Below are 17430 nucleotides of genomic sequence, written 5' to 3'. Positions count from 1 at the left end.
TTACGATGGCGGGTGGCAGCGATGGTAGTCGATGGCGGTGGTGGCAGGCGGCGGTGGCGGCGGACAGCGGAGGACGGTGGTGGTGGTGGTCGGCGGAGGTTGGTGGCGGGTGGTGATGACGGCAGGTGGTGGTGGTGGTGGTGGTGGTGGTGGTGGCAAATGGTGGAGGTGATGGGCGGTGTTTGTGACGTAGGCTGAGAGAAAAAAAAACAGGGGGAGTGGATGTAATGAATTTGAGGGAATGGAATGACTTATGTAATAGGTGATTCCATTACGTTGACCAACAAAACACATTTTTTTTCATTCCCTCGCAATAGTTCATTCCATTTCATCTCTCATTCCTGCATACCAAACACTACTTAACACTTCTCTTTTATCGGCAAATTACTTTTTTTAAACGACAAATTTCTTTTATTCCCTGCTGTCTGTCTGTGGGAGTTGAACCCAAGACATCCCCATCTCCCAAAGTGTTTAAAGGCATTGCCTTTGCCAATGGACCACCACCCCATTGGTGCAAATTACTTTTATTCATCACCAAAAACTTACAGGCAGATGTTACCTGTGAAGTTTTAGCAACATATAGCCATTACCATTGATAAAACACCCGGTATAGTTTCTTACATTATGTCTATAAATTAAAATTAAAATTAAAATTCACCCAACTCTCTCAGTCCGTAAGCGAGATCTTTGATCTATGTTTAATCCATATGAAGGCCAACGATTGTATTTCTCCAAATATCTCGTCCGCATTTATTCTCTTTTCGGCGAAGATGACCTCATTGCGAGCTTCCAAATCACTCAACATGTTACCACAATTGTTTGCACAGGTCTTTTTTTGTGTTCGGACAAATGCAAAATTTTATGGGTCTTGAGCAGGTCCCTCACTTCAAAAGCATAGATAGGAGGTATGTTACACCACGTACTGACCGTTTGCCATATGACCGTAGCAATGTAACAAGACACGAAAAGATGGTTTGCGTCTTCATTGGTCTCCCCCACACAATCGACAAGTAGCCGATCCATGAAGCATATTTCTTTTTTGAAGACCCTTTAATGTAGCAAGGCGTTCATGTTCGGCTCTCCAAGCAAACACATTCACTTTTTTTTGTACCACTTTAATCCATTCGTATGGAAAGAATGGGACTGCGTGTCTCACAAGGAGTTTTCAGCATGAAGCGACTAAGAATTCACCCCCGATGTTCACGACCCTCTCCCATTTATCCTGTGTTGCCGAAGTTGTTAATCCATTCATCATTTGTTGAATTTTGAACCATTCATCTTGCTCCCTTGTGCTGCTCACTTCTCTTCTCCAGTCCCAATTTTCCACTCTCATCCGAACCGTTGCGCTCTTTTGGTTCTCCAGATTGAATAAGGCTGGGAAAGTATCCTTCAGTGCACAATCACCATGCCACCAATTAATCCAAAACCTTACTTCCTCACCATCTCCAACTGTTCCTTTTATTAATGTATTCACATTCACATTTTGCTCCATCATTTCCTTTACCAGCTTGTTTATGCCACTCTATACCCCTGTTATGCCTTCTTTAATTGGTAGGAAAGACCATGACCCTTCTTGATGATGTATTGATGCAATTACTTTTCTCCACAAACTAGTTTTTTCTTGTTTATACCTCCACCACCACTTTATTTACAAACTTATATTCATCTCTTTTAGAGAACCCAATCCAAGCCCGCCCTTATAAATAGGTCTGATTACTCATTCCCAACAAACCCAACTAGTTTTTGCCTTTTCTTCATTACCCCCCCCCCTCCTAAAAAAAAACCGTTTTCTTAAAGCCTCAAGCATGTTTAAAATTCCTTTAGGGGATTTATATAATGAGAAAAAATATAAAGGTAGGCGATCTAATACGGATTTTAGCAACGTTATTCTGCCAACAATGGATAATGTCCTAACCTTCCATTTCGAAAGTCTAGATTTAAAGCACTCAATCACCCCCTTTCCAGTTGTCAGATTTGGTTCATGTTTACCCCTACTAACAAGCCCAAATATTTGCAAGGGAACTCTCCGATCTTGCAGTTTATTATGTTACCCTCACTTTCCACCATATTGCCCCCCACCCCAATACCAAATAGACTTGATTTTTGATGACTTAGTTTTAAACTAGAAACACGATAAAAGCATCTCATTAACCATATTATATTTCGGATATTATTTTCCTCCATTCACCCATAAATACCACATCATTCGTGTACATCAAGTGCGCGATTGATGGGCCATTATTTAGTAGTCGAATCCCCCTAATTAAACCCACATCTGAAGCTTTTTCTATAAAACACGAGAGCGCCTCCATTGCCATTATAAAATGAAAGGGAGACAGCGGGTCTCCTTGTCGTACCCCAGTAACATTGGAACTCAAGCTGAACCATTTATTAAGATAGACGCACTTGAAGATTTTAGAACCCCCCTCACCTACATTCTCTATACCCTAGGAAATCCCATTTGTTGTAGTACCGAATCAATGAAATCCCAGCTTATTGTGTCATAGGCTTTCTCGATGTCTATTTAAAAAATGAAAGTTTCTTTTTTACCTTCCTTAGCCAAGAAATTAATTCATTTAAAATTAGCGGTCCATCTAAAATATTTATGCTTGATAGGAAACCTGATTGATATTCGGAAACAACCGACCCCGCCACTTTTTTTACTCGATTTGCAAGTATTTTCGAGATTATTTTCAATATGCACCCAATAAGACTAATTGGGCGAAATTCATTGAAAGTAATGGGATATGTACCTTTCGGAATTAGAGGTAAGAAAGAAGAGCTGCATCCGCGGCTGATCTCTCCGTCCGAGTGGAGTTTGCATGATATTGAAGATGTCCTCCATGAGCGCATCCCAAAAATGTTTGATAAAAGCAAAGTTGTAACCGTCTGGACCCGGGGCCTTATCGCTTCCACAATCCCATACCGCTTCCTTTATCTCTTGAATAGAGAATTGTGCCACTAGACTATTTGCTTCATTTCTGGATAATTGTTTCAAGTTTGGACACAAAATCTGGTCTACGTTGCCTTGGCTGCCGCCTAGTGTTTTATTTTTGTTGGATATGTTGCCCATGCCCCGTTAACCATAATCCCATTTATTCTGTTTCTAGTAATATTTTGGTTTACCATCTGATGCGTGTGAAGTGTTATATATATTAGGTGTATATTTTAAGCCCTTTTTACACTTTTTAGCCAAGTTTTAAATTTATAAACACGATATTCACTAACACTAAACACACATATGGGCAAGTGCACCCATCGTGGACGTAGTATAGTGTTGGTAAGATACCGAGGTCGTCCAAGGACACAAGAGCTTTTATTACCGGTTTATCCTCAACGTCTAATCAAATCAAAATATTAGAAAAAAGGTTTTTAAACTAGAAAAATAAAACTAACTAAAATGCTGAAAATAAAAATAAAAGTAAAAACAGATAGACAAGATGAATCACTTGGATCCGACTCGTGTGTAGTGTAACCTTTGATTATTTTCGCACTTTTGCACTTGTTTAATAGATTATCTTAGTTATTGTAGTAGGCCCCTCTTTTGAAGGCGACGTTACCCTCAACCCAGTAGTTTGAGTCAGCAAGGATACAATCCTAAAGCGTCGGATTATTGAAAGATAATTAATTAAGTTATTAATGCATAATGTGTTAGGCCCCTATTTTGAAGGCGACATTACACTCGGCTAAGTAGTCTGAGTCAGCAAGGATACAGTCCTAAGTAGCCGGGTTAAAGTTTTAATAGTCGTTTAACATATGAGGGGATCAAAGAGTTTGGACCCCCGTCATCCAGGTCCTTTGCAGGATCTATACACTGAACAATGGCAAGACTCTTACCAAACCGTTCCCTTAACCCCCGACCAGGTAGCCAACATACCTCCATATAGACCGTGGAGATATGAATGGTGAAAATCTTTTATTTTATAACGGTAAAATAATGCCAAGACACCACGGACAAACGATAAGGAAGAATCACCTTCAACATAAGAAACTAGTAATTAAAGTCATTAATACAAAACCAATTAGAAAGTGCAAAAGATTAAAAATAAAAAGTATTACACTAAACACTTGTCTTCACCAAGTGATGTAAGAGACTTAGGCAAACAAGGCCTTTGATTGTCAAGAACTCTTACGATCAATCTTGGATCCCGAGACGACTCACACACTCTATGATGGACAATGGATGATGGTGGTGGATGTTGTGTTGTGATGGTGGTGGGTGGTGGGTGAAGTGTGAGAGAGGTGGTGTGCCAAGGGATGAGTTGCAAGAGCTCCAAGCACACCTATTTATAGGCTGAACAGAAGCTCGGGCACGGCCCCGTGTCCGCTGGACACGGCCTCGTGTCCATCCTCCTCTCTTTCTTCATTAAATGCAGTTTGTCTGCATTAGTTGACCACGCCCCCGTGTCCGCTGAGCACGACCCCGTGTGCAGAAGCATATCTGTACTATCAAGATTTGCTTGGATTCCGCGAATCTTATAGTTGACCACGGCCCCGTGTCCGCTGAGCACGGCCCCGTGGTGGGCGATGGAAGCTTCTACCACTTTGTCTTTTCTGCTGACACTTGGGCACGCCCCCGTGCTCACTGAGCACGGGGCGTGTTCAGTCTTCTGTCTTCTTGTTTTGCTTGGGAAGATGCTGTCGGGAGGTCGGGCATGCCACGTTTGTTCCTTTTCTTGTATTTATGTTAGATTTAGCTGTCTTTTTGCTTCTTTTGTTTATTTGGGCTCATTTAATCAATCCTGAAAATACAAAAGAAGACAAAAGCACATTTTTTCCAACATTAGTACTAAAAAGGGTTAGTTTTATGCCACAATTTATGTAATTTATATATTGCATTTTGTGCACATCACCATCCAGTGAAAAAAGGACGTGTTCCCATCCCTCTCCACCGCCCACTTAGTTCGTGATTTTTGTTTAAGATCGTTGGCTAATGCAGTATATTTCACCCTTTGGTTTCAATCCAAGATGCTTTTTTCTAGCTCACCTAAAATTCTTTCTTCGATTGCTTTATCTATGAAGTCTACTTTCTTGATAAGATCATTTTTTATTACCTTCCCCTTATCCCTTTCCACCTCCCACCAAGTCTTAGATCACGTTTTTAACCGATTTTAATTTTGCTGCTAGGACCTTATCCGGGCAACCACTCGACACGTGAGAGTTTAAAGCATTGAGTACCAATTGATCAAAACCTTCCAGCCCAATCCATGATTGTAAAAACGAAAAGAGGAATGTCCAAAGTTGTGTACCTTAGTTGAGAGGATTATTGGGCTATGATCCAATTCGCCTCTTGCCAAGGTCGTAAACGAATCGTCGGGCCACTTGTTCCAAAAGCTTTGGCGCACCAAAAATCAATCTATTTTGCTCAGCTTGTCCCCGGTGTCTAACACTCTAGTGAACTTGCGACCACCCATCGAGTACTCTAGCAACCCATTGTCTTCAATGAAATTGTTGAAGGCTTCCGCACAGCTTGGCACAAATTCTGTATATTCATTCTTTCTTCCTGTGATCTTACTGCATTGAAATCCCCATGTAACACCACATTCCCTCCATTGATCCCATGATGCTCGCCTCCCATAAATTTTTCTTTGGTCCTAATCCCTGTGGAGCATAAACATTACAATATTTAATATATCATTGGATTGACATAACTTACCAGAAATCACCATAAAGTTCAGATGCCAAACAAGACCCGTTTTTTTGAAAAAAAAAAACTGGGATCCCATAGACAAGCCATTCCACCCGATCTCCCTTCCGCATTTACCCAATCGAAATCCAGTTGACTCCTGCCCCATAATTGTCTATATTTTATTTTCGATCCGTCTCTCGCCATAGTTTCCTGTCGAGCCACGGCCTTCGCTTTCTGTGCACGTATCACATCACCAACAGAGATAATTTTTGGGTCTTCTCTGATACCCCTAACGTTATATGATAAGAAATTCATTGGGGCACATGTTGTACACCTTCCTCTATAATTGAATCAACTAAATCAATTTTATCAAACTAGATTGTCACTGAATTGAATTAACTAACACTTATGATTAAGGTTATTTAATTAATTGATAAAATCGATCATGATTATTGTTAAGAGTGTCTCATAACTGAACGTTAACCGAACCAAAGCGAACGAAATAAAGACTTGATTATGTCGAGATGAATATATGTACATAGGTGTATTGTGCGTGTCTTCAATCAGATATCATTTATTTAGTTCAAACTGATATAATTTAGAGATATAACTTTGTTGAATCTTGATTCTAAAAATTGATATAAAGCTAAGCTTGGTTCAAACCTATGTGATATCCAGTTTAAGAAAACTTTAGTATAAACTATTCAAAATGGAAACATGAGACACAATAGTATTTTTTTTGTTAACCACATAACCGAACTTTATAATCAATTAATCACAACCAAAGTTCGGTTATTATGGTTATGGTTAAAGAAAATCCCATAACAAAAACTTTTTATTATGATTACAATTAAGGCTAAAAACAGAACTAAACCGTGATTTGCACACCCCTAATAGTGTGTGGCCGTTATAAATATCTTACATGGTAAAAGCTAGAGTAAACTGCCAAAATGGTCCCTGAAGTTTGGTCATTTTGTCACTTTATTCCAAAACTCAAACCTTTTGAATCTGGATCCCTGTGGTTTCAATTTTGTTGCCATTTTCATACAAAATCAAAATCTGGTCAGATTTTTCAGTTAATATCCAGTTTTTTTTTTTTTTTTTTTTTTTTTTTGTCCTTTTACCCCCTTTTATGGAAAGGCAAAATGGTCGTTTAACGTTTTATTATAATAAATTAAAAAATCTGACCATTTTGCCCTTCGTTAAAAGGGATGAAAAATACAAAAAAAAAAAAAAAACTGGATGTTAACTGAAAAATATGATCTGATTTTGTTTTTCGATGAAAATGGCAACAAAATTGAAACCACAGGGACCCAAATTCAAAAGGTTTGAGTTTTGGACTAAAGTGGCAAAAGTGAGGAAAAAGACAAAAAAAAAATGGATCTTAACTGACCTGATTTTGCTTTTGGATGAAAATGGCAACAAAATTGAAATACATGGACCCAGATTCAAAATGTTTGAGTTTTGAACTAAAGTAAAAAAGTGGCCAAACCCCGGGGACCATTGGACAGTTTACTTAAAAGCTAAAATGAACTTGTTTACCTACTCTTATTTATCAGAAATTTCGTTACCAACAACTTTTCATTTTGGATTCATACTTTGTTCCCTCTCTCTACAACTAACACACTCAACTGCACTCTTTGTCTTCCCGGTAGTTTCTTCCGGCTATTCATCTATCTCTCACACATACAGACACCCTCCAGGAGCTGTAATCGTCGACGAACGGAAATCACGATATGGAGTCGTCTCAATGGATGATGCCGGAACTGAAATTGTTCATGCTTCTGTTGTTTTTTTGCGACGAGTCTCCGTGATATTAGATCCTTTGCTCAACTTTTACCTGATCAAGAAGGTATATATATATAGTGCTTCTTAGTTTGATTTTATTGCACTTTTTTAATCAGAATATTCTGATTGCTCAAACGAATTTGCTTATCAATGATGATAAACTCAAAAAATCTATTATGTGATATGATATTATGAACTTTAACCTATATTTTTGGAGCTACTTGTACACTGTACAAGATAACAATATGACTATACAACCATGATTTTATTATCAATCAGGCTTTCTTTCTTTCTTTCTTTTTTTTTAGTTGCCATAGGTGAATATGCTTATTAACACACATAATTTTGCAAATGCGAGGAGTGTCAAAACGAGTATTAATTACCGGCCGGCAATATTTGGTTATAATGATTTATAGCAGGTCTTACGGATTCATTTGGTTGCATAAGTTGTAACAGTTGTATTTTATAAAGATGGTAGTATTTGATATCTATATATATATATATAAACATGATAAATAAGGGCTGATGTGTCATGATATAAGGGCTTGGAAAATGATGTGGCATCACCATAGGCACTCTAGAATTTGGTTTTGGCTCCAAAATTTCGGATCTTTTTTTCTTTATATGGGCAGACAAGGGATCCGGATTTTGACCCGGGTATATATTGTTTCTAAACTCACGGCTTCTTCCCCACCACACAAACCCTAATTTCATTTTCAATTAGATTCCTCTCTGCCGTTTCTTCTCTACCTCTCTATTACGTTTGTGAATCAGTGGTAATGGTACTTCCCTTACAAACCCTAATTTTTATCTCATCGTTCTTCTGTCGTTCATTCCTATTCGCAAGGAATCAAGACTTCAAAATCACCAAGAACCGCATCAACAATCAACATAATATGGTATCTTCAGTGATTCTTGCTTCCAATTTCTTATTCTCCGTATGTTTCTTAACTACTACAGTTTTTTTTTTCAAAGTTGTTTAGAATTTTGTTGTTTTTTTGAACGATGGGTTTTGACAAGAAGAGAGAGAGAGAGAGACAGAGGCGGTGTCGGAGGCACGGCGCCGGCGTTTCTCCTCAACTTGCTAGGGTTTTGGCACTGTCATGACATGGAGAGAGATCTGAATCAACCGTATAGATCTCCTACCAAACAATCATCATCGGATTTTGTCCACAGTCAAGGTCACTTTGTATATTTTATTCTTCTTTTATTTTAATTGTTCCCTCTCTTTCATGGTTTAGAAGTTCAGTGCCGATTAGGTTTTTGGTTATCTTATTCTCACCGTGGTTCCAATCAAATCAAGAGGTTAGTATACGTATTTTATATATTTGATTATTGAAGTTCTGTTTTTGTTCATATACGGTATAGATTTGTGCTCTGGTTTTAGTTTTTGTTCATATAGTTGTTTACATAATCGCTTTCTACAACAATCTTCCATTCGATCGATTATGGATGTTCCCGGTTGAAGACGACAACAGCAGGAGGCACTCTGGCGGCACGATTAGGGTTTCGTTGTGAACCCTAACAAAAGTGGCGGCAGCGGTTCCAAAGCTTTTTCTAAGAAAGAGGGGTAGTGTTAATAGAGGTTAGAGAGAGGGATGAACGTCCATTGATATTGCGTATAGATTCAGAATTGAAGCTAATCTCATTGGCAGCATTCAGGTGAGTTTATCTTGCCCGATTTGAGATATTCTTTGTTTTGTTTTTAGATTGTTCTTGCTTTTATAGATGTACTTATCTTTTATACAATTTCTTTTGTAAGGGACTCAAAAAGTGAATCATTGAAACGATGATTCTGAACATTCTATAGATTTGTTATAATCTTTCCTGGGTTTTTGTTTTTTTCGTATAACACAGGTTCAGTTATATATTTTTACCTGCTAAGTAATTGATAAAATGTTGTTAGCACATGTTCACTGTTTAGATATTGAATCCTAAAAGATGTAAGGTGTGGCCAAGTTATATCCACATGTTTGATCTGGTAACCCTGTCACACTAATAATATAGACAGATATTAAACTTGCAAATGGTTAATTTTTTGTTCTTAAACTGTAGGAACCTCATAAGTTACCTCAGGCAGAAGACAAGACGACTATGAAGACATTGGCCATTGAATTTTTAGAGTGCCAAGTTAAAGTTTTGTTCGGATATCGAGGTAACAAATTTTATCCATGGTTTAAAGTTCTGAGTATAACTAGTATGACTATTAAGTTTGTTGATTAGCATAAACATATGCAGTGATCGTAGTATGTATAAGAATGTTCAGTCTTCTTTTGGTTTTGTAAATTGGAAATTTAACTGATGTCATTTGGGTTCATTTGATGCACTAATAATAGGTGATTTGGTAGAAATGAGATGTTTTGTTGATTTGAGTTAATCTGGTTCATATGGCAAGGTAATCATGTTTGTGATTTTCGATTTATAGCTGTAAACAATAATAATGTAAAAGTACCAGATCAATTCTGATTGAATAATATCGGAACGTGTGTTAGTAGGTTTTACGACCCATTCACATATCATGGTTTAGCATGCCGCACATGCGCGTGATGGTGTTTGGGAATCGTGCGTATAAGATTTGGAGGTGGTGATGCGACGGTGATGATTGTAGGAAGTGGCGACAGGCTTGTCAAAGTAGGAGGCATAATCAGGTATAATCTAGGCTTATTGATATAGTGATACGAAAGCAATAGTAGGCTTTCATTGATTATGGCTTAGATGTAGATGGAAACTCAAAAGGTTTTATTGCTGGTATGTTGGTTGGATTAAAGGATAGGAATCAGGATGACTAACTATCACATGCATCAGTAATGCCTACCAGGTGTTTGTTAGTATGTTTCAATGAGTTTAGCCAATATTTTTTTTTTCATTTAAAAAGCTATGATTTTGAATGCAGTCATTTTAGTAGAGGTGTTGAGAACCGTGAAGATGAAAGAGCGTGAATAGGTCAGGTTGGGCCAGTTGGATAACATATCAAAACGGGTAACTATTTTGTACAGGTTGAAACAAACTGAATAATGAGTTAACTGGAACATTTTTTCGTTGAAAATCCAAATAATTTTTCCATAATATATTTTTTGCTGCAAGTGGGTATATCAGTCACATGGGACGATTTGGGTGAGGTGGCACTTTCGAAACTTTGGATTTTGAATGGGTTGATTTGGGTTGAGTTTTGTTTCAAACGGGTCATACGGGTCAAATAAACAAATTTAGTCAAAAGAGTTCAAGCAAACATGCCTTAATCTGTTTTGACCCGTTACCCACTATAACTCAAACTCATTATTGATTCATATACATATTGTTTTAGATAGATATAAAAACTATTCTAGGTCAACAACCACGAATGTAAGAAGCCGTGGAGGTTCTCGCTGAGGTCCTGGCCATGTTGTAGTTTGTAATAAAGACATCATCAATGAGCTTAATGCCGCTCTTGGACCACTTTCGGGGCGTAGCTTATTGTACTGCACGTACGCATGCCTGAGAATGTATTTAGAAGCCTAGAACTGTAATATGTAAGCAAAAAAGATGTTGGAATAAATACTTGCATGGAGATCAACCTATAAGCCCGAAAAAATCCACAGGGTTAGTGTTATAGAATGAATCATATTAATTGCGAGGCTATACTATTGTATCAGCTGGCATATTGGGTTTTTTGGGTAGGATGTAGAGGAAATTCCTTTAGGAGCAACAAGTAGTGAATGTCAAATCAGGTAAAAAATTTCGAGAAGGGCCTTTAGTAGCAACAGGTAGTGAGAATGTCAAGGATTGGTGTTCACCCCTTTAGTCAGGTATATTTGTACTATTTTACTATCTTGCATTTAATTTAGTCTATATTATAACATTAAAAAAATGTGTATTTTCATCCATAGAAACTGAAATGGGAATCCTTTATTAAATATGGCAAGCAAAGTTAGATTTTAGATTTAAGCTATGGCTTCCGATCACCAATAGTGCTAATGATCTTATCCAAAGTGTTTGCCCATTAATTACCAAATTGGTCAAATTGTTGAATCTTCGAGAGTGGTAATGTTGGTGGAGTCAGAAGCGCAGATTTCACAGGCTCAAAAACTTATCAGTTGATCCATTGGACGAAGTAACTGGATACCTATTAAATTGATGCTTGCTATTTGCGCGCTTCTGAAAGCCGATAAAGGTGAGCAATTTTACACTTTTAAGTTACTATAACTTCTCTTAAGGAATTTTTTTTATGAGTGGCCTCATGGTTTGAGATAATATTTTTTTTTTCGTTCATGCATTCACTTATCTTATTTTTGTATCCTATTTTATTGTGAGTTCATGGGCTAATTAGTAAGTACACTGAAATGTAACTTGGGGTGTGTTTGGTTTGTAAGTGGTTTGGAAATGGGTATAGGTTTGAAAGAAAATGAAGAGCCAGAAAAAAGATACGAATCAGATAACTTTTGCTTTAAAGTGTGATTAGAATTAAAATTGGAATTTAATCAATAACTTAGGATAATGAAGAGATTTTCTTATTAATATACTTATTTTTATTTTGGATAACAAACGAGATTATACTTTAAAGGTAAACATATTTGATTCACATTGTCATAATGATGATGATTTGTTGGTTCGTGTTTATTATATTCATGTGGTTCAAATTGCCGTTGTAATCGAATATATTCGTTTGTGTTTAACGGTATAAAATCATAATAGTGTGTTTTATCTTTTATTTATTTCTCATCTACAATTATTATTTGTTGTTTGTTATAGATATAATGATGTCGATTGGGTTGATGTCATGAAACAACGGAGAGTTCCATGGGGCAAAAAGGTTGTTTTCAAATCGTCCAAGAGACTGAAAGGAAGCTTTTGTTTGTAGTATATCAAGAAATTTGCAATCTCAAACTATTCTTACTTGCATCAAAAGATGGTCAAGAGCGATTCACAAGCCTTTAGTCCAAGTGGTACCAAACATGTTATAATTCCTAAGTTGTATATATAACCGATATTTGTCTTTTTCTTGATGTTTTTGTACACGGCGTATAAAGAAATCCGTGTTACTATTTTATGTAATATCACTTTATTTGCATTACTTTTATCGATACACTTATGACTAATGTAATTTAAATTTTCCTACCCGGGTTGCCACCCGGGTGATAACCTAGTTATATTATATATGGTAATTAATTTGAACAATATTGTATTATTATATACAAGTTTTTTATTCTAAATTTCTAGAAACTGCGGGAATATTCAAATATAGAAAGAAACACGTCTTACAACTTACAAACAGCACACCTTCGAATCTTCGATGACATTTCCCTAATGGGCCAGCATCAATGGCGGATCTAGGATTCCCGACCAAGGGGTAACGTGTTATAAATAAACCGTAACGAAATCCAAAAAACGTCAAATTTTTCCAAAATTTACACTAATTTTTCCAATTTTTTTCCGACCAAGGGGTAGCGGGGGTTACCCCTACCAAAGAGGTAGGTCCGCCCCTGGCCAGCATGCAACCAACAATAGTTAAAACACTGTTAAACTAGCTATCTAAGTACGGAATCAAACGACCAAATACTAAATAATTTAAGCAAACAGTGCAATTGGAATTTATTAGTAAACAGGAAATGCTGAAAGTTCAAAAGATTTTTCCTTTTCTAATTAATTCCGTAACTATTTAGCGATGGATTGGCGAAAATATCTATAGCAAAGTGTTCAATTGCAAGGAAAATCAGTTGTTAAGTTGGTAGCTGAATCAAACGCAAACTCGTTTGGTCTCAAACTGTTATGTTGAAAAAGATATTAGTCAGCTTTCCAGTCTGTTGACAGGGGTCCGTTACTGGGCTCCTTGTCTGGGCCAGTCTCACTGGGCTTCTTTAAGGGACCCAATTATACTTTTAATGGGTTGCAAAGGCAAACGGCGGGAAACCTTCAAAGGTTATCTCTTCTGCATAGTCATTAATGAGAAAGAGAAGATAACGGTTGGAGAAGTACAAGATGTGTAATTGCTTCGTAAATGCTGATGGTCTCCTCTCCGGCAAAAGAGTGGCACGCAATTCTCGTAGTCCGAGATATGGGCTGGCACATGGGAATCCGTTGGTTTCATGAGAAGGAGCTCGGTGACTGATATGACATTTTGGTTATATAAGATGATCCCATGATCATCCATGGTAAGCATTTGATTCTCTTAGCATTAACTCACACACAACACATTTACTTCAGACATTCTCCGAGTCATATTTAATACGTCCAACCCTAATTCACACCTGGATATTCCGGCGACTCTCACTCATTTGAATAAGCTCCACATTTTTGGAAAGTTTTCTTATTCTCACGCTAGAGTTTGGTCACAGATCCTCCCTCTGGGCCCCTCCGTGACAAGGCTAACGGTGTTTTGTTTTGTAGGCCAGCAGGAAAATCCATCGGAGCGTTGACTCTCATAGACATCAAACCGGAGTCAGGGGATTCGACATTGGCGCCATCCGTGCGACATTTGTCAACAGAGATATCCAAGCAAGAACCTATACGCTGTGAAGGGTTTTTCCTTCAAAAACGACACACAAAATGACGGCTTCACCACCTCCCAACTCCAAGGTTTCAGAGATAACTCAGGCCACTGATGGACCAGTGACCGTTGAAGACATCACTGATGGATTTGAAGCCATCGACGGCTCAGGACCGTCATCCAAAAAGAGTGATACCACACCAGAGTTTGTGTCCAAACACAATGATGAGCTACGAAAGTAGCTGGAAGATTTGGAGAAGATGGAAAGGCTAGAATTCCTGCGGGCAAGACTCATCTTTGACACACCGCAAAATGAAGGTAACACCACTCCCCACGATGGGAGTGTTAACCCAAACCCGTTGGCAACCTTCAAGGCAGTATTCAAGCAGATAACCCCCGAGGAGAAGGTTGTGATAATGAAGGGGAAAGAAGATGACAAAGGAGACGGTAAGGACGGCGAAAGCAAGGGTGATAGTGTGTTAGACAAGCCATATCTGCCTAAGTACCTAGTAGAGGTCTCGAAGTTCACTAGAAGGATGGACGAGGCTCCTTTCCTCCAAAACTCAAGCCTCCAGTTAATCTGGATAGGTATGATGGGACCAAAGTCCGAGAAGACCATCTCCATGCCTTTAGAGGAGCTGCTCAAGTGGGCAGGTGGTCCATGTCAACCTGGTGCCACATGTTCATACAGACGTTGACCGAATGAGCTTGCCTCTAGTTTGATAGTCTCCTTGCAGGGAGCATTGACAGCTACGAAGACTCAAGCGAGAAGTTCCTTAGGAACTTCAATCAGCAAAGAAAGGTGGTAAAGAACCCCCAACGAGATCATGCACATCCACCAAAAGGATAATGAACGGGTGGATCAATACATGGAACGGTTTATCAAGGAAAGCATGAATATAAAGGGGGTTCCTGGGGTAATGAAGATAAGCAACTTCATCAATGGTGGTCTGAAGCATACTTCATCAATGGTCTGAAGCATACCCAGTTGTGTGAGAAGTTGGGATATGAGTTCTCCGAGACGTTTGATGACCTCATAGACAAAGTCAGAGCCTTTGTCAGGGGAAAGGATACAAGTAGCAACGCCAAGGAACTAGACGCTACTCCCCGAAGGACCAATCCTACCGTAGACCCTAGGAAAAAGGTAATCTTTATCCTAAAAGACCTCCTTATGATAAAGTGCAACATGACATGTCTAGATCCACCTATTCCCCCTACAAATCCCGAGGAAGAGCACTAGCTCCTTATTGTGAAAACTTCACTCCCCTAACCAAAACGCCAATTGAGATATTGGCAACTGAAAGGGTCAAAAACTCTTTCCCGAGACCCCCTTCCTTTAAACTAGGGCTGAAGTCCTACCCGAATGAATAATGTGAATTCCATAAGGGATTTGGTCATAAAATGGATAGTTGCATGTACTTTAAAAGGGAGATTGAGTTAGCAGTTAAAATCCGGAAGTTATCTCATTTGATAAAAAGAAGTAAATGAGAGAAGGGACAGGAAGGGAAAGGAAACTAAGGTTTAAGAACCTAAACGAGTGTACATGGATATGATTAGGAGAAGGGAGGAATATGGTTCAACTCGAAGTGTTAAAGAAAGGGTGCTAGGACCCCCAAATTGTATGAAAGCTCCCATACTTATGCCCCACCTGGAGGAGCACGAAGTCAAGAGGCTCCCCCTCAACATTTTAGCCAAGATAGCAGGTCATAGAGTTTCCCGAATACATGTGGACGGGGGAAGTGGGGTAGAGGTGATATATGAACAATGTTTCCTTAAGTTTGACAGGGACATACGAGATAGACTGGAGGAGGACTTCATACCCCGGGTAGGCTTTAACAATAACATCTCACACCCTTTAGGAAAGATAAGGCTCCCATTCATGGTAGGAGTGGGTGACAACGTACGAACTATAGAGTTGGTGTTCACTGTGGTCAGGGCTCCCTCAAAGTATAATGCAATTTTGGGAAGACCGGGAATTAGAGACCTTCAAGCACAGTCTTCGACCACTCATGGAGCTTTGGTTTTTCAAACTCTCAGGGGCCTTGCTTGGGTAAAATCCTCCTATGAGGTAGTACCGTCAGTTTCAGAAGGAGGAGTCGGAAAAAAGCCTCCGGATGAGGGGATAGAAGAATGAGCCCTTAATAAATGATTCCCGGAAGAGGCTGTACGAGTGGGAAAACACCTGAGTGACAATTGCAAAAGCGCCCTCAAGGAGTTATTGCTCTTTAACATAGATGTCTTTGCATTCCAACACAAGGACATGTGCGGTATACCCCGAAGCTTGACGGAACACCGGCTCAACACCCACATCTGGGTGAGACCCGTCAAGCAAAAGAAACATAGTATGGGACCAGACAAGAGAACAGAAACTTTTGAAGAGACTAGGAAGTTCCTCAGGGCAGGTATTGTAAGGGAAGTTAGATACCCCACGTGGATTACCAGCCCGGTTATGGTAAGAAAAAAAGACGGAGGATGAAGAAAGTGTGTAGATTACAAGGACATGAACAAGGCATGCCCTAAGTATTCTTATCCCCTCCCAGAAATTGATGTTCAGGTGGACTCATTAGCTCAGTATCCTTTGAAATGTTTCTTGGATGCATACAAAGTATACCACCAAATACAGATGTCCCTGGAAGACCAAGAAAAGACGGCCTTTGTGACGGATGAAGGGACCTTCTGTTACACCAAAATGTCATTCGTGCACAAGAACGCGGGAGCAACTTACCAAAAAACTATGAACATATTATTCAAATATCAATGTGGGAGAAACCTGGAAGTATATGTGGATGACATCGTCATTAAAAGCCTCATAGACTCTACCATGTTAGAGGATGTAGCAGAAACCATCAAAACCATGCAAGAGGTTAACATGAAACTAAACCAATGAAAGTGTTACTTCGGAGTGGAAGAAGGAAAGTTTCTAGGAGTAGTATTCACAAAAGGGGGGATCAGAGCAAATCTAAAGAAAACACAAGCAGTCGTGGAAATGGGGTCCCCCAGGTCCCTCAAGGATGTCCAGCAACTGAACGGAAGGCTGATAACACCTAATCGCTTCTTATCAAAGGGGATCGATGGAACTCTTCCCTTCATAAAGGTCCTAAAGGATTGCCTGCAAACAAGCTGGTTCCGTTAGAGGCCGGAGGCTGAAGCAGCCTTTCAAGAAATGAAGGAGCTCATGTGTAATTTGCCTACTTTGGCCACTCCCATGCCTGGGGAAGATATTTTGTTGTACTTATCTGCGTCTAAGACAACCATTAGCGCCGTCCTTGTGACACTCCGTTGAAACACTCTAGCTTGACAGTGGCTGCCTTAACTTTCGGGACGAAAGTTCTTAAAACTTGGGGATAATGTGACACTCTAGGTTTTCCGAACGAACACCTTGTAATATTTTGTGTATATAAAGGTTATTAAATGAAAACGTGATCCTTTTTGCATTATATGTGTTGTATGTATGTATTATATATATATGAGAGCCGAGACCACGACCCGAGACCATGACTCGCAACCACTCGGTTGCGAGTGGGCCACTCGGTCTCGAGTGGGCCTTTGG

At 39.1% G+C, this 17430-nt stretch overlaps 1 protein-coding gene across 1 annotated transcript; it reads right to left on the bottom strand.

Annotated features, from left to right (window-relative positions):
* Positions 1 to 1492, bottom strand: LOC110901689 (excretory canal abnormal protein 6-like). Its single transcript, XM_022148494.1, has 2 exons — positions 1192 to 1492; positions 1 to 194 (listed from the first exon to the last, which is right to left on the bottom strand). The coding sequence occupies exons 1-2, from the start codon at positions 1490 to 1492 to the stop codon at positions 1 to 3; spliced, it is 495 nt and encodes a 164-aa protein (XP_022004186.1).
* Between the last annotated feature and the right edge of the window lie 15938 nt (positions 1493 to 17430).

The sequence above is a fragment of the Helianthus annuus genome, chromosome 11, assembly GCF_002127325.2.
Source record: "Helianthus annuus cultivar XRQ/B chromosome 11, HanXRQr2.0-SUNRISE, whole genome shotgun sequence".
NCBI classification, from domain to species: domain Eukaryota; kingdom Viridiplantae; phylum Streptophyta; class Magnoliopsida; order Asterales; family Asteraceae; genus Helianthus; species Helianthus annuus.
Note: the sequence above shows the minus strand (reverse complement) of the source record. Positions and strands in the feature narration are given on the sequence as shown.

What these genes read in the sequence shown, in the direction of transcription:
- LOC110901689 (XM_022148494.1), bottom strand. Translation starts at nt 1,492, where the DNA reads ATGGAGCAAAATGTGAATGTGAATACATTAATAAAAGGAACAGTTGGA. An exon ending in GAGGGTCGTGAACATCGGGG is followed by an intron (nt 195 to 1,191) that starts GTGAATTCTTAG and finishes TTTTTCTCTCAG; the next exon opens with CCTACGTCACAAACACCGCC.